General features: G+C 30.2%; 1 protein-coding gene across 1 annotated transcript; it reads right to left on the bottom strand.

Annotated features, from left to right (window-relative positions):
• Positions 1-50: 50 nt before the first annotated feature.
• LOC105319201 (cadherin-23) lies at positions 51-27,578 on the bottom strand. Its single transcript, XM_066067443.1, has 36 exons — positions 27,491-27,578; positions 27,140-27,204; positions 24,975-25,052; positions 24,157-24,314; positions 23,973-24,032; positions 23,794-23,883; positions 23,613-23,702; positions 23,507-23,518; positions 22,853-22,969; positions 21,706-21,831; positions 21,499-21,574; positions 21,053-21,189; positions 20,766-20,957; positions 20,246-20,389; positions 17,508-17,669; positions 17,279-17,340; positions 16,732-17,026; positions 16,321-16,545; positions 16,123-16,195; positions 15,299-15,738; positions 15,050-15,182; positions 12,304-12,513; positions 11,784-12,091; positions 11,101-11,622; positions 8,398-8,598; positions 8,006-8,222; positions 7,615-7,919; positions 6,897-7,151; positions 5,908-5,996; positions 5,686-5,772; positions 5,471-5,539; positions 5,207-5,276; positions 4,914-5,047; positions 1,944-1,978; positions 1,801-1,837; positions 51-1,470 (listed from the first exon to the last, which is right to left on the bottom strand). The coding sequence occupies exons 2-36, from the start codon at positions 27,180-27,182 to the stop codon at positions 1,341-1,343; spliced, it is 5,382 nt and encodes a 1,793-aa protein (XP_065923515.1). The 5' UTR covers positions 27,183-27,204; positions 27,491-27,578; the 3' UTR covers positions 51-1,340.

The following is a 27,578-nucleotide window of genomic DNA, read 5'->3' as shown; positions in this document are numbered from 1 at the left end:
AAAATGCATATCATCTAATTATAAGAAAGTAAATGACAAACTATATCCTGTTTAATTAAAAATAGATCCAACACATTGATATATTCATTTAGTTTGCTATCAAAATCACTTTAATTCAGATATTCATTTAACAGCATTTGTTATCGTATAATATATTGATCAACAGAGAGAGAGAGTGAGTGAGAGAGAGAGAGAGAGAGAGAGAGAGAGAGAGAGAGAGAGTAATTACACATCAGACGATATAAGCATATAACAATATATAACAATATATGCAACGATTACAAGACTTCAGAGCTCATTTTTAATTATATTAATGGAGTTATGACAAAGTCTCACAGTTTGTTGCTGTAAGTAGAGACAAGATTAAATAACCTGGATAGTTCCTACATTTAGGTTTAATTACGGGCTCCCAAATTCACAATTTGAAACGGCAAGTTTATTCTCACATACATGTAGTCTGTACTTAAATGAACTTAACAATTAATTGAAGTAGATGTACTATTTTCTTCATTCAAAATGCTTAAATACACAATAAGTTATGCAAATCATATTAAAACATACATCTTTTATAAGAACAAACAGCCTACTCCAATAGGATTCATTGTGAAAACTTCCTAGTGTAGAAAAAAATTAATAAATAGATAAAAAAAAAGTTGACTTCACAATCTCAATATTTTAGCTGTGACTCATTGGGATTGGGAAGGGAGGTAATCAAGTAATAAAAGGCTGGCAGTAAAAAAAGAGTTTCAGAATCGTTATTTGAGTTAATGCGATACGGTGTCTTTGTTTGTTATGCCTCCTTCTTTCCATTACATAGCATTTTTAAACTCTAAATTCACAGTCGATATATTAAATGCAGTTCTGTTTCAAATGCAGAGCTAAGTAATTAAATTTTTTACTACACTCAAGATCATAATTCGTACATGAAATATCGAAACATCGTTCTTTGTTGTAGTTTTTATAAAAACATGATAAATTTGCATTAAATTAATATTAGAGATTTTTGCCATTATCAAACTTAAAGAATTATTTTTTCTCCCTATGAGAATACCGTCGATCATCTTGATATTTTATATTGATAGCGTTAATTTCATCACATTTCGGGAGAATGTACATGTATGTGTATGATTAATCTACGTACGTTTTTGTTATAATCCCCCATTTCCCTGATTCACAGCTATAAATATGTTATCGTAAAAGAGGATACCTATTTTCTAGTAAAATCCTACCAAAAATTTATCTCAAAGGTTTCTGAATAAACAACCAAAGAAGAATCAAATGAATTTCAAAATCAATCAGCAGAGGCAGCCATAGGAATTTTTCCTCAACATATTGTACAGTCACAAATTTTCTACCATTTTTCTTTCTTGCAAAGACCCTGTTTGGCCAGAATTAACCATCTTTACTAAACATGTTTCAAATCTATAATCACTTCTGTTTCTTCCTCGTCTGTGTTCATCGACGACCTTTCTGTACTTTAAAAAAGAAGAAAAAATGTTTACTTTCATTTGCTTGCCTGCAATATCAAATTTAAAAGACTAAACATTTCCCTGTAAATAACAATATTAGGATAATTGGTGGGGGTTTTTTCTTCAAATTTGTTTGTCATAGTCAGGATGAGATATTGTGGAATGAATTCATCAAGTAATAAATGGACATATGAAGAGTTTCTTAGGATCTCAAATGTGAAATATGAAAATTAAAACGAAGTAAACAGCTTAATCAAAAGTTTGTTAAAAATCAATGTCAGTGCAAAGCACTTTTAAAAAGAAGGTAGTTCGCCTAAATGAACAACATTACCCTGGACATGAAGATTTGTTCTTGTCTTCTTCACGATCTAAAATTGACATTAAATAGCATTAAAGATAATCATAAATGAAATATACAGAATGAAAACTCATATGAAATGATATTCTCAATAAAAATCTATTTAATATGCATACCCACTGTAGACTCTGGATTTACCTCCATCTTGTACCTACAAATTTAAGATTTCTTTTTTAAATTTGTGTTTTTTGAAAAAGGCTAGGTGTTGTTATTGATGAATTTTTTGTGAAAGATTATGTCATGATTTTATGTTTCTTTCAACATATGCCCTTAAACCCTAACTTTTTTAATAGTACGGTCATGTTTTATATTGAACCCAGTGTGCTTTTAATTTAAAAATATTACATTACAATTCCGCTAAGTTCTGTTGGCTTCAAAAACTATCATATCAAATCAATATATTATTGTAAACAAATGAAATATCATACATTTTTCATTATTGCCAAAGAAAAATAAGCTGTCGCCTACAACAGAAAAAAAAAAGATGTAGGCTTTTCCATTCAATACATCTTGGTCTTTAGTTATGACAAAATACAACAAATAAAACTGTATATGTTATTGTTTGTTCACTTTTTTCAAAAGATTTTGTACAAAACGAATTCTTTTTTTTTAAATTACTAAGCTAACAAATTGTTATCTTCTCTTCATGTAACTACATTCAGTCCCAGGTTATCGTTTCCCGTCACATTTGACGATTTTAAAGTAAAAAAGCGTATATTTTTCACAGATATACAATTGAAATCAATAGAAAGGATAAAATCAGCCATCTATTTCTGATTCATTTTATATTTTTACAAACAAATACTAACGGAAACGAAAGCTGATTTCTAATGTGGTTCTTAATAGAAATTTTGAAATTGTTTTTAGAAGGGGTCACGTGACCCCGTCTATTGGTTTACTGTCAGGCGAAGTCTCAAACTGGATGGCACGCGTAGAACACATGAATTGAGTCTACGCGTAAGAAAATAGTGCAGCAAGTTTTAATGCATTTCAGTAAATATGTATCATAAAAACACGCATTAAATCTTTTCAAGTCCTCTGTGTATAAACAAAATTCTATTTCGAAAATAAACAAATTGTTTTATTGTTCAAAATATTCTTGCTCGGTTTCAAATGTGGAATGAGTTACGTAACTAACTGTACAGGCCATTGACGATTCAGTTGGTGTACGAGCTCATTAATCAATAGAAGAGGTTGATGGTGGAATCGAAATCAAAGTTCCCAAACGCAATGTGTCATTTTTGAAAAGTTGTGAATTTTATTTTGACAATCTTTCACCTGAATACGAACAAACTTCATAGGCAAGCCGAAGTTAAAATCGGGACGGATTATACACAGATGTTTTACAAATTAAATATAGGTGTTTCCAGTCTACTTGCAGTATGACTGCTGTAAAGGAATTTTGTATAAAGAAAATAAAAACAAGTCTGAATTTGCCTTCTCGTTCGTTGGCTCTTTAGTTGATTAAACTGAATTTAAATTTTAAACAATGCATTGTAAGCAAAATCTATAATAGATTATACATTTTGGAAGACTTATTCATCATATAATATATTCAATCTTATCGATTGAAGAACCAAGTTAAATGTTAATGTTCATGTTTTCTGGCTTCGTTGGAATCAGGCTTGGGGTGAATTACATTGTAAAATAATGCATTACATTACCATTTCTTCATGAATTATAGCATTAAATACCATTACCATTACTTAATTTTCTTGAAGTAATGCATTACATTACCATTACATGAGTAAAGTAATGCATTACCATTTATTTACTTTGTGAAAAGTTGATAAGTTTTTAAAAAGTAATTTATAAACTAAATAAAGAGTTTTTGTAAATACATGTATTTCATAAATAAAATATGCTTAAAATATTTACAGGTTCATGTTCATGTTCACTATCAGGTTCAAATTTAATGACTTATACAAGATTGCTGTTGCACTTGTAGTTCTCAAAGTAAGGTTGGTCCCGTAATATTTACACGCTAATGGCGGAGTTGACAATCTCTTTTATTTATGTCTCTGATTTTCGGAGTATGATTTTTAATAAAAGGAACGGTTGTATTCGTGTAGGTGATGCACTAGTTTACACAAAAAGTAGTAACTGGCGAACGGATTTATTTTTACCAATTAATTTTGCATGAGTCGCAAATGAACGAAATCATGTCAGATAAGTCGGTCTTAAAAATCAAAATGGCGACCGTGACAAATCTTTTTAGTGTCAAAGTTCTTGGAATCTTATTGTAAAAACAATATTTCTAACGACAGGTGCCTGTGTTTGTTATCGGTATACAAATGTTCACTATGTTTGGTAATTCAACAGTTTTAGAGTTTTCGGCGTTTTCATAAAACTTTTATTACGGATACCGTCCGACTTGTGGATTTTCCCTTGGATCACAAAATTGAATAAATATAATGATTAAAATTATCTACTTTGATATTGTTGTTTGATTTTCCCGGTTAGTAGTAATTTTTTAAAAAAAATTACTTGGGGTCTTAGTTTACATAATATACCGTTGTGTCAATGTTCTACAATTATGAAGGCCGGGATTGAGTAAAATTTAGACAAAGTATCAGACAATTGCAAAAAGCCGAATTAACATAGATTTTAACAATTAATTCAAACTCATAAATTTTGGAAGCATATTCGATGAAATACAGGACAATTTTAAAGACCCCGTCTTTCAGTACTCTCAGTACTTTGATTATTTTAAAGTCGCTAAAACATCGCTAAAAAATATTGAAAAGTTATCATCCGAGAAATATCATGTTGCTTGCAACGCAAATCTAACGTATACTTTTTATTTTTACCTGTGTATGAAGAGCAAAAAATTTAAGGGGCGTTTCAAAGGAAATATCTATTCTAAACTATTTTTGGAAATTTTTGAATGATTTTAATGACAATTAAGCAAAATATGCTACGATAATATTTTGTGACTCTCTCTATCAATTGCTTTATTCAACCGGTTATTTCTATTTGAATAAAGTTGTTTTTGGAAGAATAATTTTAATATTAATTTTAAACTTAAGTGTTAGTACTTAATGGTATTGGTAAGAAACATTTCCTTTATTAGTGACTTCACATACCTTAGTGTATTTCGTATATATAAGAAAGTAAATATGCCCAGAAATACAATCATCAGAGCTATGACAGCGATCAGGATATAAACCATCTTATCTGTGGATGGTTTGTCAATACTTTCATTTTGATATTGCAAATCCTGAAAAAAGAAAGTTGTGATACATATATTAATACACCAATACATATATATAAGACTAAACCAGTATAAAAATAACCTGAACGCAATTTCTTCATCTGAATGCAATTTCTTCATTGCTAGTAAGCATTTGTACTAAAAGTGCTGAAAACGATATCTCACACTTAAAGATCGGATTGAGTATCTGTTCCTGACTCTTGCTAGAGAATCATTGTTCACATCGTCAAATTGTCTGAAAAAAGTACAAAATGTAAAGTTTAATATTATATTAATAATTTGGTGGACAGGCTGCGGTAAACTAAAAACAAGTAATTGCCAATTACGCTTGTCAATTTTAATTTAACTAGGTTCTCCTTTTTTGGGAGGGTTGTACTTATTTCAAAATTTCTAATGTTTACGCTTTTACATATAACACAAAATACATACGTCACCACATCGCTTGCTTCCAAAACCTCGTCGGTTTTTCGGTCCACAACATAAAATTTAACTAATGTCCTAAAGGAAATACAAATAAGGATTTAATTTAATGATATTTTGAATGAAACCAAATCTTTCAATTAATCTTCATTACTTTCTCGGCTATTGTAAAGTTTACACCATTTACACTCATTAGAACATTTCAATAGCAATGAATAACCTACGTGAACGGGTCAGATTCCCCATTTATTCCTTTATAGATATCCATTTTGTGAAATATGCAATCATATCCAGTTATATTTGAAAAGATGCTGTCAATAAATAGAATACATGTATCAGCTTCTAAAAGAATATGGATTAATTCATAAGCAAACCTAGGTTATAAAAGTAACATTCCCATGAATTTCATTTACAGTAAATTCATTTTAGAATCGAGTTCTGTTTACCTTAAAATTTCAAGTTTTATTCCATCAACCTCTGATGCCTTCTTAATGATGTGCATTGCCACAACGTGCAAATAATCGTAGATATAAAACTGCAAAGTTAGTAAAGAGAGAAACATTGAAGGGGATAAAAAGGGGATAAACATTTCTTAAACTGGCAAAACACTGAACAAAACTGTTGTCAAAAGATAAAAAGCAAGTAGTATGAGGGTTTGGTTTTGTTGTTTTGTATGTAGATAACATATATAAGAATATAACAATGCATTTTTATTCACTAAAAACTGCAGACTTAAATTAAACATTTAAAGATCTGAAACACGAAATATCTAAAATTTGCATTGGTGTCTTTTCTAAAACCATTTGTTGTGAAAAACGTTTAAATTTGTTCATTAACAGTGGTAGCTTTGGCTCAAAGTAGGATATCTTATTGTTAAATGGATCTCAGAAACTATCAGTTTGCACGAGATATATTTGTCTGTGTAGTCTATGGAGGACCATTGAAGTTATTTTTTCATTGAAAAATATATGGATATTTTATATTTAGATCAATTAATTTTTTGACCCCAACCTCGATTCTTGAAAGAATTTATACATATAGAACTGTTAAAAAACCCAAACAATGATGGTATAAACATATCTGTTTCATTCCAAACATGTTTTTACGAATTGACATATATTTTTACGTTGAAAATGAAACGACAAAGACACGGGAGTTCTAAGTATAGACAAGATTTGTTCATGTTTTGAAAATAAAAGCTCTGTCAACTGATAAGAATGAAGTACCCTTTTCTTTTTCTCAACAAATCTTCAATTTAAGTCTGCAGCTGTACAGTTCTAAGCAATCGACATAAGCATTTTCTGTAATTGTGTAAGCAATCTGCGTACATTTTGGTCCACATATTAAACACGATGGCCATTCGTTTCCCTCAACATAAATGGCACCACTCCTAGTTTAAATTGTGAGTCCGTTTAAATTGGAAAGCATAAATTACCTTTAATAAGGCTGTTGTATTTCCTGCAGAGTCATTTGCAGCTACTTGAAGTTTCGCTTGTCCTTTCATTTTTTTAGAGAATACAAAATTGGTCACAACTGTACCATTAGGATGAACGCAGAACAACTGACCGCAGTTGGCTTTGATGATTTTGTCTTTGAGTTCATTTTTCAATGCTCCAGTATAAGATATGTTTGTTGCATAAAAGTTGTGTTTACGGTTTTCAATGGAGCTGTCTTTGTCCACAACGATTTCCTGTTAAAACAAGGTATGGAATCCTTACCAAAGATTTAATAGTGTCTTTTTTTTATTACATTCATAATATTTTTTCAATCATTAATTGTCAATTCAAGTTAAACTCTCTGAGAATAAAGAATAAAGATTTTTTTCTATTAACTTTCGGTCCACTAATAAAGAATAACTATATCTTAGTGACAAAAACATCTTTCTACAAGTCATTTGATTGGAATACATATATTCTGACCATTTAAATGGTATTGTTCTAATTACTTGCTTTATGTGATAAATATTAATTAAACAGAATTATAATCGAGAATAAAACCATGGAATTATAGAACAGTATTCTCATTTTATTTGCTTTTGTTATAATACGATATCTAAACTAACATATTTTCCGTGCACATTTAATAAAATGATTTATAAGTTATATATCCTCTGAAATGTTCAAATTCTATAAAATAAAGCATAAATATCTCACCGAAAGATCCATCACAATTGTATTTATCACTGTGTTATGCATAATAAATTTAGAAATCTCTGTATCTCTGAAAATTGGAGGATTGTCGTTGAGATCCTGCACAGTGACAATAACTTTCATTAGCGAATTTGCATTATTTTGCACATGTGTGTTATTGCACTGATCTGATATTATCTCAGGTTTACTGACATCAGTTGCTTCTACAACCAAAGTAATCTCGTTCATGATTTCTCGATCCAAAGGCTTTGTTGTTGATATTTCCCCAGAGCTGCTATTAATTCCAAAGAAACTTGAATAATTACCATCTGAAAAATATGAGGTGTTAAAGTGTTTAAGTATTGTGCTATTAAAGAAACTGTTTTTTTGACTTTCAAAATCTAATTAATGTTACCTTTTATTTTAAACTCGATCACTGCCGTTGAATCTTTTTCAACAGCAGAAACCGTTGTGAGGAGAATGGTTCCATTCTGATTTTCCTTAACGCCAACTTTCGTAATATTCGTAAGAAACTCAGGAGGATTATCAATGACATCTGTGATCTGGATTGTTAGTTCTGGCGTTATGCTAGATAAAGGGGGAAACCCACTGTCTGTGCATATTACGTATATCTGTAATTAATATACAACAATAAACTTTAAAACAGGTATAATTTGCTCTTTAAATGGTGTATTAATAAAAAGGTTTTAAAACAGTCAAACTATATATAGTTTAATAGACATTTAGTATGTCAAAGGTGAAATTTATAAACTAATTAAAATGTATTCATAATTCACAATAACATACCTTGAAAAATTGTTTAATTCCATAACTTAGATCTCTTATGAGTTTGATTTCTCCGGTTATGTTATCAATATGAAATAACTCAAATCGCTGTCCAGTTGATGCATTTGAATAAAAGAACTCATAATTAACAAGTTGATTATTAAAATCCTTGTCTTTGTCTGTTGCCTGAATTTTTGTCAAAGTTGTTCCTTTTTTCACACACTACAAAAAAGTCCTCAATTACTATATATTATAGCCTAATATTAATAAACATCAAAGAAAAAAAATATATTATCAATACAAAATATTAGCAATAGCCTATGTAAAGCAAAAGGTTTTAATACTCAATCTATAAAATTATGTATTTGTGATCTCTAAATGCGTTGTTCGTTAAATTTAAATTACAAAATGTTGACTTTTATTTATTTTTGATTCATCGGACATTGTACATGTATATAACCATTTATTAATTATCATTTGTAAGATTTCTTGGCTATCGGTAAAATATTGATTCACAAACCATTCGATGCAAGTTTAATATTGTATTTGCGTCAAAGGTGACCTTTAATGTAATGACGACAATTAAGACGACAGGGGGCGCACACTACAAGTATGTCCAATCTTACGGGAATTAGACTATAGAACCAAGGCATTATGTAAACATGTACCTAAGATAATCCATAACCGGTAGAGTTTATCCCATCCCTAGATAGAGAATCTTTTCACGATTGCTTTTTTAGGTAAAGCAAACAATGAGAAAAAGTAAAAAAGAAAAGAAGAAAATATTTCATGCAACCGAGCATGGTCAAAACAATTACAAGAATTTAGAAAATTTAGAAATACAAATAACGAATGACGTAAGTGCAAATACCAGAGTTGATTTGAATGGATTATAATAACACAATATACCGAAAAACCCAGAAATCATAGAAATGTTCGAAGATTAATTACAGAATTAAAACTTAGTACTTTTTCATTTACATTTACATTTAACGTATAACGCATTCAGAAAAAAAAGTTTTTGGCTTTCCATAATAGCCAAAGTTATTATTGGGGAAGGGGGAGAGCATGCCACAATTGTTTTTGGTGGATATGGGCGTACAGTGTATACCATTAATTTTATCAGGACATAATTTGGTGATACGTTTTCCATTCATTATAAAGTTTATTTTCAACATTTAGAGAGATATCTACATGAGTAAAAATCATACGCTGCCATCACAAGGCTGTTGATGTCTGCTTCTGGATACAAACACTTAATAATATGTGCATTATAAAAGTATATCTTACTAATAAAATGTTAGTAACAATTAATTTTAATGTAGTATAAATAACAAAGAGGTCATTAATTTGATCACCATCTGAACCCGAGTTGATAATGTGTTATGTCTACTTAATAACCCAATATAAAATCCTTGCCACTGGGGTTAATTACACAGGTAAAATGGTGTTTACAATTAATTTCTTATGTACAGTATTATAATTATATTTTTATTTAAATTCATTTTCTTGTTGACTATGAGTAAATATTCATTTGTATCTATAACTGGCTATGCATGAAACAATTTTGTTCCTTTTATCACGATCACATATTTTGAGAAATGTTTGATAAAATAAATTTCAAAAGTACATCCTTGTCAACAAATACTACAAGAAGTCCTTTGGTGATTTTAATTTTGTCAAATCTCAAAAAATTGCAATATAAATCGAAATAACATCCTTGCCTAAAATTTTTTTTCCGATAACTGATCACGAACACAAACACAATCATCATGTTGATAATTCATATGACGATTAATGTTTGTGGCCAAAAAGCGCTACCACTTAAATTAAAATTATAATATGAGTTTTGAAACTTTTCTATGTTATAAACCTTCATCTGTTTTTCAGAAACTTCAAGATTGAAATAAACCCCCTTTTTGGGAGTTGATTTTAATCAACTCTCCTATGCGGTTACTCAGACAAACACAAAGTGAAAGTGTTTGGACCTCAGCACAAATCATTGCTCCTGACAAGACTTAGTTCTTGAAAATGATTGATGAATTCGATCGATGTAATGTATGCTTAAGCATTGTTTTTCAAGGAAACTTATTTATAAATACCTTGAAAATGGTCAGATTTTAAATGGTACGAACAATTTAAATATTTTTTGTAGTCGTATGTATTCCTACGCCAGAGTTCAATATAGTCTCGTTCAACTGGACGCTCGGCTGTCTCCGTAAATGCTTGTCGGAGATTTACGGTGTCAGCCGAGCGTTTGGTTGAACGAGACTAGTGTTCAATATTGCTTGGATCCATACAATGTTTGAGAAACATTTTGTATTACTGATACATAGTTTGATTGAATTAATTTTACTCTACATATTATTAAACATGATTCATATGGGGGTTCTCAACATTCTAGTCGAAAAAGTCCAAAAGTTCATATTATAAAAATGTGCGTAATTCAAAAAAAAATTAGAAGCTACATGTACTTGTCATGCAAAATATCATATCATTGATTTTAGATAAACAAACATCGACAAAATCAACTCCCGTTAGTTCTTCAGTACTTTGATTAGTAAACGCGATTCGATTTTAAGGTGCTTGCTATTTAGAAATATGTTTAAAAATATTGTTAATCCTTTTCCCTTGCAATTCCACTCAAAATAAAATGGTTTAAGAACTTAATGTCTTTGTATGCATATTGTCCTCCAGTTTTTCTTTCTTTTTTGGAATTCATACCTTATTAATACTGATGATTCCATTCTTTGGTAACACCGTGAATTCTGGTCTGTGAATGTTTTCGTCTAAGATGAAAATATCTAACAACACAGATGAGATCATGGGCGGAGACCCCTTGTCAATAGCCAGGACTTCCAATGTGTATATACCAACCTTGTTTTTTATACTTCCATCCACATGTATTACACCTGTGTCATTATCTATAACAAATAACCCATTAGACACATTCCCGTTACTTCCAATTATGTAATACACAGTACCATTATTGCCAAAGTCTTTGTCTGTCGCTGATACTGTTCCGACCACGGTTCCTAAATTTGTGGTTTCCTTCACTCTAATTTGTTGTTTAGAATTAGAAGTAAAAACTGGTGCGTTATCATTAACGTCTAGAATATTCACGATCACGTGTGCTGAATTTAGTTTTGTATCTGCTTTCTCTATTGGGTTGTCATTTATTGTAACCACTAGCTCATATTTTGGCATAGTTTCTCTATCAATATTACCGTTTATAAATAGGCTTCCCTGAAATATAAATATGAAACATACATGAACTTATTGTTTGCCACTTTAAGTATTAATATTGCTTCAAAAATAATCATCGTTGATATTTTTGAAATATTCATATTTTATTCACAAGTTATTTCTTTAACAGTCAAAAGATCATGATTATAAACGTTACTCACATTTACATCTGAAATATGAAAATATGATTCAGCATTGCCTCTTGTGATCTTGTAAGTAATTTTCTGGTTGGGACCGGCATCAAGATCCTTTGCATATAACTGTCCAATTTGTGTTTGACTGTAATTTTGTTCCGTCACACTAAATAGGTATGATTCATTAAGAAAAAACGGCGTATTGTCATTAAAGTCTAAGACAGTGACATTAAGTTCAGCTGTAGCGTTATATTTGGAGTCATCTGATGCTCGAATTGTTATTATCCAAAATGGTTTCGTCTCCCAATCAAGTTTTCGTGTCTTAATGACACCACCTGTGACATAAACATAATATATAGAAAACAACGTGTTGGAAAATGTAAAATGTAATCTTTTAATATGATCGTGTTTCATTATTTGGAGGTTTACCATTGTTAACATTGCTCAAACAAATAATTGAAACAATTTAGCACAGATAGCTATTATGGGGTTTTTTCCTAAATGACATAGACTGTGTAATTGTTGAATATTTTCTTTTTTAAAGTACCTGTCCTTGGATTTATTGAGAATGGACATTGTTTGTCATCTATGTAGTATCTAATCGTTGTATATTTTTTGCTGATGTCAATGTCGGTAGCTGTCACGGATACTAGAAATGTGTTGTTAGGAGCATTCTCCAAAATAACAGATGTATATAATGCATTTTGAAAAACTGGTGGATTATCGTTCTCGTCTGTGATCTTTATTATAAGTTCGCCTGAAATTTGAAACATAAAATGTCAATAAAATTATGTATTTTAATGGTGAAAAACATCATTGATAACATTGTTACATCAATTATCTGCATAAAAGTAAATTAACATGTGTTAGGTTTGTCTTTTAAGATGAAAATAAATGCAATTTGCATTAATCAAATCCATGATAACTGAATACAAGATGTTTTTATCAAAATAAAGGGGAATTACAACAACTTTCTTGACTGAAATAAATGTTTAAATTAAAACAATTATCTAGCGGGTATATTAAAACATACAGGATCTTACATTTTAAATTTTAATTATGCATTTAATTTTGCATTTTTAACGCGTTCTTAGTTGTTTGTTTAATTTTCAAAAATCTGCAGTAGGATAAGTAATAAATTGTTTTTGCTGGCTGTAATAAGTAAATGTATACTGCATAAAGACCAAATAGAAAGAGCATCGTATAGAACAATGTATTTTACACTGAAACATAATATTTTACAATTATCAACTTTATTGCAAGTCAAATTGTTATAACGTGGACTCATGTCAAGTTATATCAACGTACATGCATAAAGTGATATTAAAAATTTTCTTAAATATTATTTTCTGTATATCTTTTTGAAATGTCATTTGGTATTTTGTTTCTACAATATGCTGCCATTGTGTACTGCAATATTATATTCTGCGGCCGCGTTTTAGCGTAGTTATCAGAAATGGACGAATGTCATGGGATGTACCTTTAGCCAATGAAAATTTAAAAATACTGTTGTCTTTGATAATATAATAAATTGATTTGAAGAATGTTTTTCGTAATACATTTATATTCATTTTACAATTTAAAAAAAAATCACAAAATAGTGAGGTGCTTAAATTGATAGTGAAGTTTGCATCTTTTATCTGTAGCTTATTACTTTTACCAAGGATTATTGGGTGAACACGATTGGTAACCTTTATTGTACATGCATACATTCTGGATATAAAACAGTATTTAAAAAAACCAAATATTGTTTGCATAATAATTTGTGCAATAGCTAATCTTGCTGTTCGTTTTAACAATATAGTTAATGTTTTTATCAGGTTTATTTTAATAAACACGATCGAAGATTATGATGTAAAATGTAATTTTTAATTGATTATTAAAAAACCTGATACAACCTCCGATGTTTTGGTGGGGATTTTTTTATCACAAAGGAAATATGTACAGAGCGCATACATTCTCTCTAACACGACATATTATACATTGAAGAACTCTTGAAAACGTCAAGTAGGCGACGTTTGACTGTAACTTTGACGTTGCTTTAAAAAACTTTGACGTGTTTTCCATTGTGACATAATACACAAGAAGTTGCATTAAAAGGCATTTTTGATAAAAAAAAAAAATTATGTTTTTTTTTATTCTGTGGTTCTTTTGGTGGGAAAAGTCTAGTATATCTTTATTATGATATAAACAGGCAATACGCACGACTTTAAAATTAAGTATTTTTTAAAGTTTGTTTTTGCTAGAAAGCCAAATTGTATAGCTGCTTCAACATCATACTCCATCATTTATAAAACCTTGAAAGATTCGTTGACAGTTTAAAATTCCATAACTTAGAATTTTTTAATGAAATATCCAGTCGCACCTGTATTTCCAAAAAGAGAATTTATAATTATTCTACTAAAACCAATTAGGGTATTTCATTTGTTTCATTTTAAAACTGGTTTTTTTTCACTTACAGGATTTGTTCATGTACATTGGTCATCTTTATTTTGAATTTGAATCTTTAAAAATCTAAATATTGTATTTGTAATCTGCATCTTTTCATAACAATACATGCATTAACGCCTGCTTGTTTTTTAGACGTCGAAATGAGTAAAACTTTTAAAACAAGATTATTTTACTGATTCATTAATATTTAGATTTATATATACAGCAGTTGAATGACTGATAGATCATTCAAGTTGATGCTGCTATCTGCTTATATGATGCACGCATCTTGTTAGCTACCATTTTAGCATATTATACCTTAATACTTTTGTGCATGCCGTGATCCACTTGAATTGTGATAGTATATTTATTTATTAATAAATACTAGTGTTATATATATATATATATATATATATATATATATATATATATATATATATATATATATATATATATATATATATATATATATATATATATATATAAACTAGGAGCATTGTCTGATGTTTTGCTTAAAAGCCTACTATGTGGTCTCTTAAATTCTGTTGATAAATGATTCAACACAAACAGAAATATATTAAAATGTACATAGAAATACTCATCGTTGCTAATGAAGTAAGTATATTCATACTTGTTAAGAAGTGTGTTAATGATTTATTTTGTTGAGAACATTGAATCAGGATTAGAAAATCAATCGTTCAACGACAAACGTTCGGGTGTGGAGGTGAATAAAATTTTATGTTATAGTTTATATCCATTTAATTTAACTGTCGATTATAGTAATGATAAGTATTTGTTTATTCTATTGCATAAACAGTTTCCAGAACCCTTCATCGTTTTAAATCAAAACATTTTCAACATACTTGTGGCATTTGGGTCATTTTTTGTTGTTGAAGTGTCGTTGACAGTAACTGTAAGCCTTATTGTCACTGCCACTTCTGCATCTAAATTATTCACAGACACAACCCCCGTGGTACTGTTAATAGAGATCTTTCCCTGCAGAATCAGTAAAAAAAAATTTAGATAATTACCAATATTTCTTTTTTTCTTTCATTCTACTGGAATTCAAATATTAAGGCAAAACAAAAACAAAAAAAACCCATGCATCCTACCTCAATCAAAGAGAGATTTACAAGATTGCCATTGCTATCTAATGCTTCTTTTATCCTAATTGAGTAGACTAAAGTATGGTTGATGTCGGAGTCATCTCCTATACATTTGAATATAGCGGGTTCTGTAGTATTTTCCTTTACGGTAGTTGTGTTGGGTAAGTTCAACCAACGAGGAGGAGTATCATTTTCATCGGTCAAACTAATAAACACTGTAGTTGTTCCAGTATTCTGAGGATCCCCTTTGTCTATTGCAATTACTGTTAGAGTGTATTTAGATTTGATTTCCCTGTCAAGGTTTGCTCCCACTTGAACGCTTATTTCTCCTGTCTTGCCATTTAAAGTGAATTGATCTGACCCACCCTTTTCAATAAAGTAGGAATATTTATTATTCAGAGCTGTTTTATCGGCATCTGTTGCAGAGACAACTGTAACATTGGTACCTGAAATCAAAAAAAATGTAATGTGTTAAATTTGGACATTATATTTTATAAGATAATTTACATCCAAAATGATATATTTGTAAGAATACAAAATATCAAAAAAAATTATCATTTTCTACACTTTGCTGTCAAATCAAACCTGAAAACTTAGTATATCCTTAAACAATCAAACTTTAAAAACTTTAAAGTTTGATATCACTATTGTTTTCTTATTATCGTATAACCAACGTGTATTTGTTCACCAATCTTCTATAATGTTTTAATTCGTTTGCGTTAGTGTTGAAATGCAACAAACCTGACAACAGGGCAACAGAATATCTTCATCATTTCATCATTTGATTAAAAATCAGCACAGTAATGAATTTTAAGTTAGATGTCTCTTACCACTAGCAGCATTCTCACATACACTGGCGTTGTATGTTTTCCCTCTAAATTCTGGTCTATTGTCGTTTAAATCCTACAAATTACACAGCATGGTTTTTAGAAACCCAAGAATATCAATATTATTTGGAACATTCATATTTCTAATGATCTTAATGTATTATATACGTTAATTTAAAAAACGAATTTCGACAAATATACCTTGACTTGAATCGTTAACTGAACGGACGAACTTTGTTGCGGTTTCCCATGGTCAGAGGCTATGATTGTCAGGTTGATATAGCCGTTGGCCTCAGTTAAGTTTTCATAATCTACTTCTTTAGTAATTGTTATTTTTCCGGTTGACTCGTTGATGTGAAAATGAGGAGAGTTCTGAAGTAATTTGTAACTGATCGTTTTGTTTTCTGAGAGGTCTACATCGTCCGCCTTTTCATGTCGATAAAAATAAATAATTGAAAATCAGATCCAAGTTCATAAAACATATATGATAAGAGTATTGTCTATATTCACAAGCATTGCTTTCAATACAGGAATTACAATGTAAATTGCAATATATATTGCGAATTCCTCATTTTGTAGTATGTAAGTTGCAATATACATATATTTATTTACCTGTATTTCTAAGTCCTCTTTTCCATCCGAAAATGTCTTTCTGTTTTCTAGAAGTCCTATTTGATAGGAATTATAACGAAACTTTGGCCTATTGTCATTTGTATCGTTCAAGTATATGGTGATTGGAAGGGAGGTTCTTCTCCCTCCTCCATCAATCGCCGAAACTGTCAAGTAGTACCTGTCCTTCTTCTCCCTGTCCAGACAACTGTTGTCACAGAGAGAGTTATTGCATCCCCTTGCGCAGCTGTTTTTACATGAGACATAAACACGACCAGTCGTGGCTTCAATTTTAAAACTGAAACAAATAGGTACCTTGAGTATATTATGCTTCTAAATTTTGTTTTAAAAATTAGAAATATAAGAGTTCTTAAGAGTTTTGAAATAATTATTCAAGTTGAGACACAGTGGATAATACGTTTTTCATATATTCCATACCAAATTAAAATAAACCTATAATTAATATAGCAATCATTTTGTCTTTTATGTATTTTTTACGTCATGCTTCATATAATGACGACTTTGTGTCACATGATACTCTCCTCCCTACCTGCTATTCCTATCCAGACGATATTCTATTTTTCCATAATTTCCAGAGTCTATATCAGTCGCCTACAAATTGTGCAGAAAAGTTAAGTCTTAGTAAAGAGTATCCAATCTTTTTTTTTTGGCGTAAATTAAGTAATTTTCAGTTCTATGATGGTTAGCATTTGTACACAGGTAACATAGATAACTGGTAAATTTCTGGTCATTATTAATTCAATATAGTTGATTTTTACCTTTATCTTTCCAACTGTTGTGTTAAAACAACTGTTTTCTGGCAAGAAGAGGTCATTGTCTCTGCTTTGGAAAACAGGATCATTGTCGTTGGTATCGTTTATTTTTACGATGACTGTAGAATTGCTGACAAAGCTGGGATTATTGGTGTCCTCTGCTTTAATCTAAACAATGAATAACAATTACAATGTATTTTATTCACATAAACGTTTGCATTTATCCATCTTTTGTAAATCAAACCAAATGCTGTCTTTAGACAGTGATACCCACACCAAGTGTTTGGTAAAAGTGAAGGCTAAATGCAATTTCCGGTAATTTTTAAAAATCATGATTTTCATATAGGATGAGATTCCATCCCATAATACACATAAGCGGCCCTTTATGTACAATTTGGGATTGAACCTTCATTTACATGTGAATTTTAAGTTAAATTATAATCTGAACATTTCATGTCATAGAAAGTATGGTCTATATGATTATTAAAAACAAAATTATTTCTCCTTGGCTGTTACCGGCTACAAATCTTTGCACGGGATAAATGTTAATTTTCCGCTACTATTTGGCTACCAGTATTAAATTTAATTTTTCAAAACATTATTGCACATCTATAGGCCAGCCATAATTAAATCTCAAGATGTGACGTGTCTATTCATTAAATCTTAAGAACTCTGGTATCTAGGGTTTTCGTAAGTGATAAACATGAATTCCGTGCTATTATTTGACTCCCCGAATGAAATTTAGATAATTAAAACCTTATTGCACATCTATCAGACAGCCCCTATCATATCACAAGATATGATGTGTCTAATCATTAAATCATAAAAAGAGTTCTGAAATTGTTTTGTGATAAACGTCAATTATTTGCTATTATTTGACTTCCGGGATGAAATTTAAATTTTTGAAACCTTATTGCACATTTATTTATAAAACAACACCTAGCCAAATCCAAAAGATACCGTAGCTACTCCAAAAATTGTAAGAGGAGTTCTGCGAATCATACTTTTTGATTGCCCACCGATCCCCGTGATAAAAAAAAATTCTGAAACCTGATCACTCTTCAAAAATGTTACCCCCAATCATATTCTAGAAGATCATTTTCTACTTCAAAAAATGTTGACGTTTGGAAACCAGATTTTTTATGAATAAAATGTCATTTTTAAGCCACCAAATGACCCCAGGACAAAACCAAAATTTCCAAAACCTTATTGTGCATCTAAGGTACATTGTATATGTCATGTTGTAAATTTTTAATTTACAGGGTAGGTGTTATACAAAATTTACTGTAGTAAATTTTGTATTTACAGCCACCCAGTAAATCAAAATTTACAACATGACAGATACCGAAACCAAAAAACATATTCTAAGAGATGATTTGTCTATTGTTAAAAATGTAATTGGAGTTCGAGGGAGGAGGTTTTTTTGTGAAAAAAAAACCGTCATTTTTGTATTACTTATTTGACCACCAGGACTACCAGAGAATTGTTAAACCTTTTTACAAAACAACATGACACCCCCAATCAAACTCAAGGAGCTGGTTTATAAGATGTTAAAGCAGTTTGAAAGAGTAAAACGTGACTGATTGACAGACAGACGGACAGACGGAACAGGGCAACAAGAATGTACCCGAACTTTTTTTTAAAAGAGCAAGTATAATATCTATACAATGAAACAATCGTAGCATTGCAGCTTCTCATAACCCGGGTATCATTGTGTAATTAAAAAAAACTAAAATTTACACTACATGAGGGAGTTTCGAAATATTGTATGGTAGTTAAGGAGAATATCATTTTTAAATGTCACTACATATTCATTAATGATTAAGTATCTCCCCTTTTAGGTAGGCATGGCTTTTGAACAAACTGAATCCCCTTGACCTGGAAATGCTTTATGCCAAGTTAAGTGGAGATTGGCTAAGTTATAATGGAAAATTAAGTAGACGATAAAAAATGCAAAATGTTTACACCAAAAAGGACGACGACGATGGGCAACGGATAATTTAATCAGAAAAGTTCACTTGAGCCTTTTGCTCAGGTGAGCTAAAACGGTAGGCTGGTCATTGTGTGCCCATTTTACTAAAGCTAAAATTACCTTAATTTTATTACAAACTTTTTTTTACTTCAATCAGATCCAGAGGACGATGTCCTTGCATGCCGCAAACATATTAATTTTCTCTAAATTTTTGTTCAAACTATTGATCCGGTTATTTTTATCGTTTCATTGCCCAGCTCTTAATAAAAAATCAGTAAACGTTTGTTTGTTTTGAAATAGCAAACATTATTTTTAGCTTAATTTTTTTTGTTTTGTATAAAATTTATGATCAAACAGGCCCAGATTTCTGTACTCTCAATACTTTGGTTTATCATAGGAAGTGCTTCAACCAAGCATCCGCTTAAAAAATGAAGTAACAAATGATCAGACACTATATCTATATCCATATTATATCTACATTAAAAAATATTTATATTTTTTACACAACACATTAGTAAATCTGATTTTCTGTTTTTTTCTTTGATATATCATGTTAGATATTACATTGAAATGCAAGTAGATCATTCGTTGAAAATCATGTAAGTCAATTTGTATTCACACGTATATCACTGTAAGGATGAACTTAACATTTCCTTGTTTGCAATAAATTTGAATCTCTGATATCAAATAAGCAATCTATGATTCAGTATTACAGGTTTTTTTTAAACAATACATTATTGTATTATTAAAGAAAAAATAGTAAAATACCTACCAAGAACGTAATATTTTTCTCATTTTCATAATCTAGTGGACTAGTAAGACGAAGAAGAACTGTTCCATTGTAGATTACAGAATCTGGTGAGGGTACAACGTCTGTCCTATTTAGTACCGTCAGCTTTATATTGTTATATCCATTCTGTTAATAATCGTAGGATATCATAAGATTAAAAGTTAAATCTTGTCATCTATTTTCATTTTCTGGTATTAGTAATCTATTGTTTGAGCAACGTAAATTTTGTGACAATCTCAAACTTTTGTTTGTAAAATGCGTATTTTCATACAGAATACCTGTGAAAGATTTTATTAGAGGGATGACTTAACATTTTCAAACACAACAAAATATCGTAACATATATAATACAATATATGTAAACATATCTATCTATTCATCAATATATGATTTATGTATCTTTATATATTTTAATTTATTGATTTATATATTTATTTAATTGTCTATGTTTGCTCAACCATTCAATATTCCTAACCAAATAAAAGTATTCTTTCTAGCAGTACCTGGTCTATGTCAAAAACCTGTATGTTTCCAGGAATCGATATTGTGATATCTCTCATGTTTTCTTTCACGGAACCTTCATATTGTTTTTTGCTGAACTTTGGTCGATTATCATTCTCATCTTGTACAGTAATTGTGAATGGCTTCGTTGTTTGACTGTTTTTGTTGGCAGTTGCATTTGTAATTTCCGATGCCTGAAAGTATTTCCAGATATATGTTCTTTAAATCAATCGAATGATTTTTTTTTTAACAAAGTCAAACCGATGAAAGTCCAAAATAATATACCTACAGTAACATTTACAATACAGATTCCGTTAAGACGTTTAATTGTTCCGCCATCTCTGTCCATTAGTTGTTTGATACTTATCACACCAGTGATGCTATTGATCCGTAGAAAGTTGTCACATGCTGTCTCATTTGATTGATCTAAAATGTGTTATAATTGTTTCAGGAGCTATGTCAGGAATAAACTTCTATTAATCTCCTTTTCCTTCCCTACTCCCTATACTCCTCTACCCCCACTCTGTCTGTCTGTCTGTCTGTCTGTCTGTGTCTCTCTTTCTCTCTCTCTCTCTCTCTCTCTCTCTCTCTCTCTCCGCTTTAAAATTATTCAAAAAGCTGGGTGAATGAATGATTTTTCGTTTATATAGAAAAACAAACACGCGCATATACACACATTTGTACATAACGTTAAGTTAATGAACTCTATATTGTAAATGAAGGGTAATATCTTACATGTTAAGCTGTAGGTAATGTTATCTGGGATACCAGTATCTCCATCGGTAGCAAAAATCTTATAAATGCTTGTCCACTAAGCAAAAGTAATAGGTAAACATAATTATATTAATCAACATAATCAATAAAACCATATGTAACTGGAAAGTCAGATATCTTGCAATGTTGAATGAATGTAACGTTTTTGAACAAATACGACATACGTACTATTGGCGTGGTTTCTGAAATGGTTGTCATGAACGGCAGTCGCTGAAATATGGGCGGTGTATCTTGGACGTCCTTCACCATAATGAGAAGGTCTGCCGTACTGTTTAATTTAGGATCTCCGCCATCCTAGATAGATAGATAGATAGATAGATAGATAGATAGATAGATAGATAGATAGATAGATAGATAGATAAAGCTTATTAAACAGATTTTGTTGATCATTTTAGTTTGTGTTACAGGTTGTTGTAATGTTGAAATGAGTATGAAATTTTCAAATTTTTTCGAACTTTTGCTTTTATCACTCAACAACTCTAGCTATAACTGCTTCTGGCATAAAATGCAATCACAATTTTCTTAAACTTAAAAAAAAAGCTGTACATCGTTTGTTTAAAATCATCAAATGCATATCGAAACTAAAATCAAATCGGTTTTATAGCTTCAGGTCGTAACGTGCTTATATGATACATGTAGTATACATTCTTTATTTTAATTCGATTCTATTTTTTCGGAATCTCCTTGTGTTGTTCTACATATAAGTTAATTTATGTTAAGGTGTTAAGGTTTATAAAGTCTGTTGATCAGACGTATCTGATTAAGCAGGGGTGTGCAAAGTGCAATACAGCAAGAATTTTCTATAAAATATAAATTAAATTTGTTCAGGGTTTTATAACATTTTGCAATCTTCTGTTTGGAATTTATCCAAATCAATGTTTTACATAAGTTTAATACTGGCATTAAATGTCATTAGAATGAAAACTCCACAGATGGTATGTTTTCATGATTCATTTTCTCTCGTGAATGATAATTTTAAAGTAGATTCTTTGATGGTAAAATCTGTAATGCTTTTATCATATTTAATCGTTTTGTTACGTTGTTCACATATTTACATTTGAAAAAATAAATATAAAAGCATTACACGTTTGAACACCAACGAGTTAACTTGAGAATCGTAAAATCATCTGTAGAGTTTTTATTCTAATAACGTTTGTTGACATATTTACATACATAGAATTAAACATAATAGAAAATTAAATAACTCCATTGCACTGACTGGCGCTGTTAAACGTCAAACGAGAAAAGAGGTTTATGTGGCAAAGAACACAACATTATCAACATTTCCGTATTCACCATCATTTCATTAACTTACAGTTGCAATTATCCTATATTGGTAGAAAGTCCGTTTCTCGTAATCAAGAGGCTGTAACAGTTGTATACTTCCATTTCTTTGATCGATTTCAAAGGTGTTATTATAAAATCTGGAATCCTTAAAAAAGTTTTTTCAATTAATTCTCATGACATTCACATCAAAAGAGATTTGCTGATAGTTGGTTGGTTCTTATCAGTTAAAGTTTGCCTACAATAAAAAATCAAAGTACTGATAGTACTGAAAAGCGCTAACCCAGCTTCTGTATGTATATAACAGATATATGAATATAACAGTTTAGCTTCTGTATACGCACTATAGCCCGTGCAGTTATTTGCATTAACCCCTAAAACTGGTTCCCTAACCAGTTTAAATGATTTATACTTCTGCTCATAGAATGCGGTTATTCGATGCACCGGAAGTAGAAGTCTAACGACAATAAAGCGCTGAGCTTTGCTTAGAGCTTTAAAAAACAAAAATGAAATTGGATATAATTTTATATTCATCAACAAATTGTGTTAAGCCAGCGATAAATTAAGTTCTATAATCAATAGAGAAAATAGATTATATATTAATGTACATATTCACATTATAACTTTATTTTTTTCACTTTTTCTTTTATTATTCAAATTTATCTTTAGAAATAAAAAATAGTACCTGACCAGCAGCCTGAAGAAGAATAAAAAGAATTTATTGTTTTGTGGGGCTATATACTTTCTTTAAGTAATCCATACGTTTGTTTATATTGCCAATCATATATAACCTGTAAGCTATAGTTCACTAATCCTCCCTGTCCACTATCAGGATCATCGGCGCATATACTCGCATTGAGAATACTGGAAAATGGCGTATCCTGGTAGAAATCAATAAATACCTCTTTATATTTCCAACAAAAAATTCATTGTTTTTTAATTATCTTTTTGTGTTATTAGTTATTAACGTACCTCTTCAAGCTCTAATATATAGGTCAGTTGACTGAATTTAGGAGGTGTGTCGTTGATGTCCAGTACAATTAGACTCACCTCGACTTCACTCTGTAATTGCGGTATAAACGATCGATAAATCAAATATGGGGAATAATTTTAGTGAAATGGTCTTTTGTTTAGGAAATATTGTAACTTACCGACCGAAGACTTGTGAAATTGCTTATTGCTCTAAATCTCAGTGTGTAGTTCGACTGTGTCTAAAAGAAAACAGTCGAATAACGTATAAAAACAATTTGCAGGTTTATAATAAAAAAATCAAACATTGAATTATTAGGGGGTATTCAATATTAAATTTCCTTTGTTGTTCATTAAAAATTCAACCTCTCTATCAAGTGGTTCTTTTAGGTAAACATCTACAGTGGTGTTGCTTCCGATCATTGTTGAATTTAAATTTACAATATCATTGGTTTGGCAGGCTGCGACTATTTGAACAGTTCCACCATTTTCTTCTGAGGCACTGATTGTAAATATTTTCATAGCTATGGGAAAAAATAGAGTGAAACTGAACTGAAATGAACATTATTATTTTTTTACAGCGACTAATAAACAAGTTATAACAATTTTTAAATTAATAATTCTCTTTTGCACGGATGTAAGCGCAAGTGGTTATTGTAACAAGTAGATTTAAATCTAGGCAATTCGATGTAATTTGCAATTTACTGTGGAAATCAGAAGTAGCATCTATGACACAACTGTATCAGTGTTCAAAATGAGATGAAACCGTTTGCAAGTGTAGAAAGGCTAAAGGCAAAAAACCATGCCAAAAGTAACTATGTCTACAGTATTATGATACATGTATGCATTAAAAGGGAACCATACTTTATATTTTAAAAAACTGACGTTAGCCCATTGTTGCTAAAAGTATGAAGATCAATCAAGAAAACAAACGTATAACGATACTTGTTTGAATACAGCGATATGAATGAAAATGACTACAATGTTTGCAAGATGTTCTTATTAAAAAGGATCTTTAAAAATGTAAATCATGTCTTTTTAAACACTGTTGTGTAAATAAAATACAATACAACTCTCCGATATGAATTTAAAGAACTATAATTGGTTTAAAAAGGCATATTTCAAAACAAAACAACAGATCTGATCATGCCTAGATTTACATCAATAAATGAAAATGCACTTACTTGAATTCCCTTCATCGATTTCTGTAATATTTTTGTCAGGTTTTATATTTGGTAACGTCAATGAAGAAAGACTGTTGCCTGTAAAAAGTAGACATAAAAAGTAACACAACAAAGTGATTATACAATTTTTTAAACAACATGGAACTAAACAATAACGAAGCAAATTAATAAGACAATATTATCAACAACGTTGTACTACACAAATAAGGCAAGAAAGTGACAAGACAATATTATAAACAATGTGGTACTAAACAATTAACGAAACAAAGGGGTTAGACATTACCACAAACAATGTGATAATACAAAAATAACCCAACATAGGGGTTATACACTATTATAAATAGCGTGTAACTAAATAAATACCGAAACAAAGGGATAAAAAATATTATAAAAATCTGGCACTAAAGAGATACGGAGAAAAGTGATAAACGAATATCATAAACAACGATTAACTCAACAAAGAGATTAAACACTGTCATAAATAGCGTGCTGCTAAACAAATACCGAAACAAAGGGATAAAACATATTATAAAAACGTGGCACTAAACAAATGCCGAAACAAAGTGACAAAAGAATATCATAAACAATGTGGTACTAAACAAATGATGAAACAAAGTGATAAGACAATGATAATAAAGTGGTGCTTAAAATAAGATAAAAAAAGCTTAAGTAGAAAACATTTGTTTGGTGTTTTGTAATGTCATACATGTATACTGTTAATTGAATCATCAACAAAAGATACTGATTTTATTGATCATTCTCAATCTAAACTATAAAACATTGACTTTTAAGGACAAAGTAAGACAAAATCATAGCCACTTTTGTAGTGACACCTATATGACCCTCAGTAATATTAAAACCACACATAAATATTAAGAATAAATTGTAAAAACTTAAACAATCCTTAAACAAATCTGAAATAAATAGGGCCTTAAAGTTTAGAAAAACTCAATATATGATGCTAAACGATTACTTATCGTCTAATTTGAGTGTCACTAAAGTTCTAAGTTCAATAGTTTAATATAAGATTAATTTGCTTGTGTTTTTCCGCTATTTGAAAATGGTTTATACAATGCGCTGGGCACGTAAGGGCAAGACTGATAAACAAGTACAGGCAAGACTGATAAACAAGTACAGGGATGGATAAGAGATTAACGATGATAAGATACTGCATCATCTAAAACGAATGAAAAAGACATTAGGCATATGAAATCCTAATGGTAGGTGTAGAACAAAATGTTATGATCTCAAATACAAATTTTATATTAGATAGAAAACTTGTATGTCATTTTCACAGATTTTTACAGTCATAATAAATAAGATTACCAATCACGTTACAATGTTTTGAATACCTTCTTCTGCAAACAAACTGTTTCTTTAAAAAGACAGTCCTAGTATTTTATTATCAAATTAAGTGAACGCGATTATGTGGATTTAAGACATAATCTATCACAAATAAAAATGTGTAATTTACATTTTAAACTTAAATTAAATTCGCACAACGAAATATCAGCACATAGTAAAGTAGTCTGAATCTGATTTGGTACTCTTCATTTCTCATATATAAAAAAACTGATGTTAAAATGGTCAACAAATTAACTATCGGATCTGTTTTAACTTTTAGATGTGATGATTTGGGATAATACATGTAACTAATATTTATTAGAAATATATCGATAGTTTAGCTTTAAAGATAAACATTAACCTATATCTTTATACAGAGCTCTTCTTCATACGGAGGTAATTTTAGCCTTAAGATGGGAAGAAGACCACCATTCAGCACTCATTACGTTTTGAAAATTGAAAATCTCAAGTAATTTAATGTTTACAGAGCAAAAGTAAAAGACCAATCCACACTTGGCAAACATTATTTCCCTTGTAGGCCAACCAAGAAAGGAAAAACCTATCGTTCTCCTTTTTTGCAACCAAATATGTTGGCGTCTTGTGTAAAATCTCTTTGAATTTAATTTATTCCTTTAACGTGTGAGTTACGCCATCTTGGGATAATCAAAGTAGAAATGAAAGTATATTTTAATATCTAATGAAAAAGTTACAAACCTTTAAACTACAAAGGCTACTTTGAAAAATCAATGGGTTTTCCCCCAAAACTGGCTGCCAAAGGACACACCTTTTGTAAAGTGTAGAATATTCTATAGAGTACTTACATATGAGCATTAGTAAACAGCACGTCTGTATTCCTGAAATCATCTTGTAGCTTTCATCAAAAGGCCTGAAAAAAAAGTTGGGGATTGGTGTTGAAATGAGCTTACCCCCGTTAACCCGTTGATGTTTTCTTGAGAATATTGAAAGAAATATTACACACCAATCCTTTTTATGATAACAGATATATTATTGAAAAAATGGCAAAGCTGTGGATTTTAAAATTATAAAACACAATTACACTTAGCATATTAACGTTATTAACATTTAAACATCTAAACTCGTAACTATAGAGTTAAGCATTCGAAAACAGAAACAAAATTGTTGTCTTTAAATTGTCATTTAATTCTGCTTACCAAATGTTGTTGGATTGTAACAAAGGCCTAACTTTACATAAATGATAAAACTTTGAATATACAATCTACTAGTTTGTCCTTCTAAGTG

This window comes from Magallana gigas, chromosome 7 (genome assembly GCF_963853765.1).
Source record: "Magallana gigas chromosome 7, xbMagGiga1.1, whole genome shotgun sequence".
Classification (NCBI taxonomy): Eukaryota; Metazoa; Mollusca; class Bivalvia; order Ostreida; family Ostreidae; genus Magallana; species Magallana gigas.
The sequence above is the reverse complement of the archived record's forward strand: the minus strand, read 5'-3'. Positions and strand labels throughout refer to the sequence as shown.

Bases quoted from the DNA above. Each gene is read 5' to 3' on its own strand.
- LOC105319201 (XM_066067443.1), bottom strand. From the start codon at position 27,182: ATGATTTCAGGAATACAGACGTGCTGTTTACTAATGCTCATAT. The intron at 24,033-24,156 runs GTTGAATTTTTA...GTTTTCTTTTAG, and splicing joins AAGAACCACTTGATAGAGAG to ACACAGTCGAACTACACACT. The intron at 1,979-4,913 runs GTATGTGAAGTC...TTAAATTTGTAG, and splicing joins TATATACGAAATACACTAAG to GTACAAGATGGAGGTAAATC.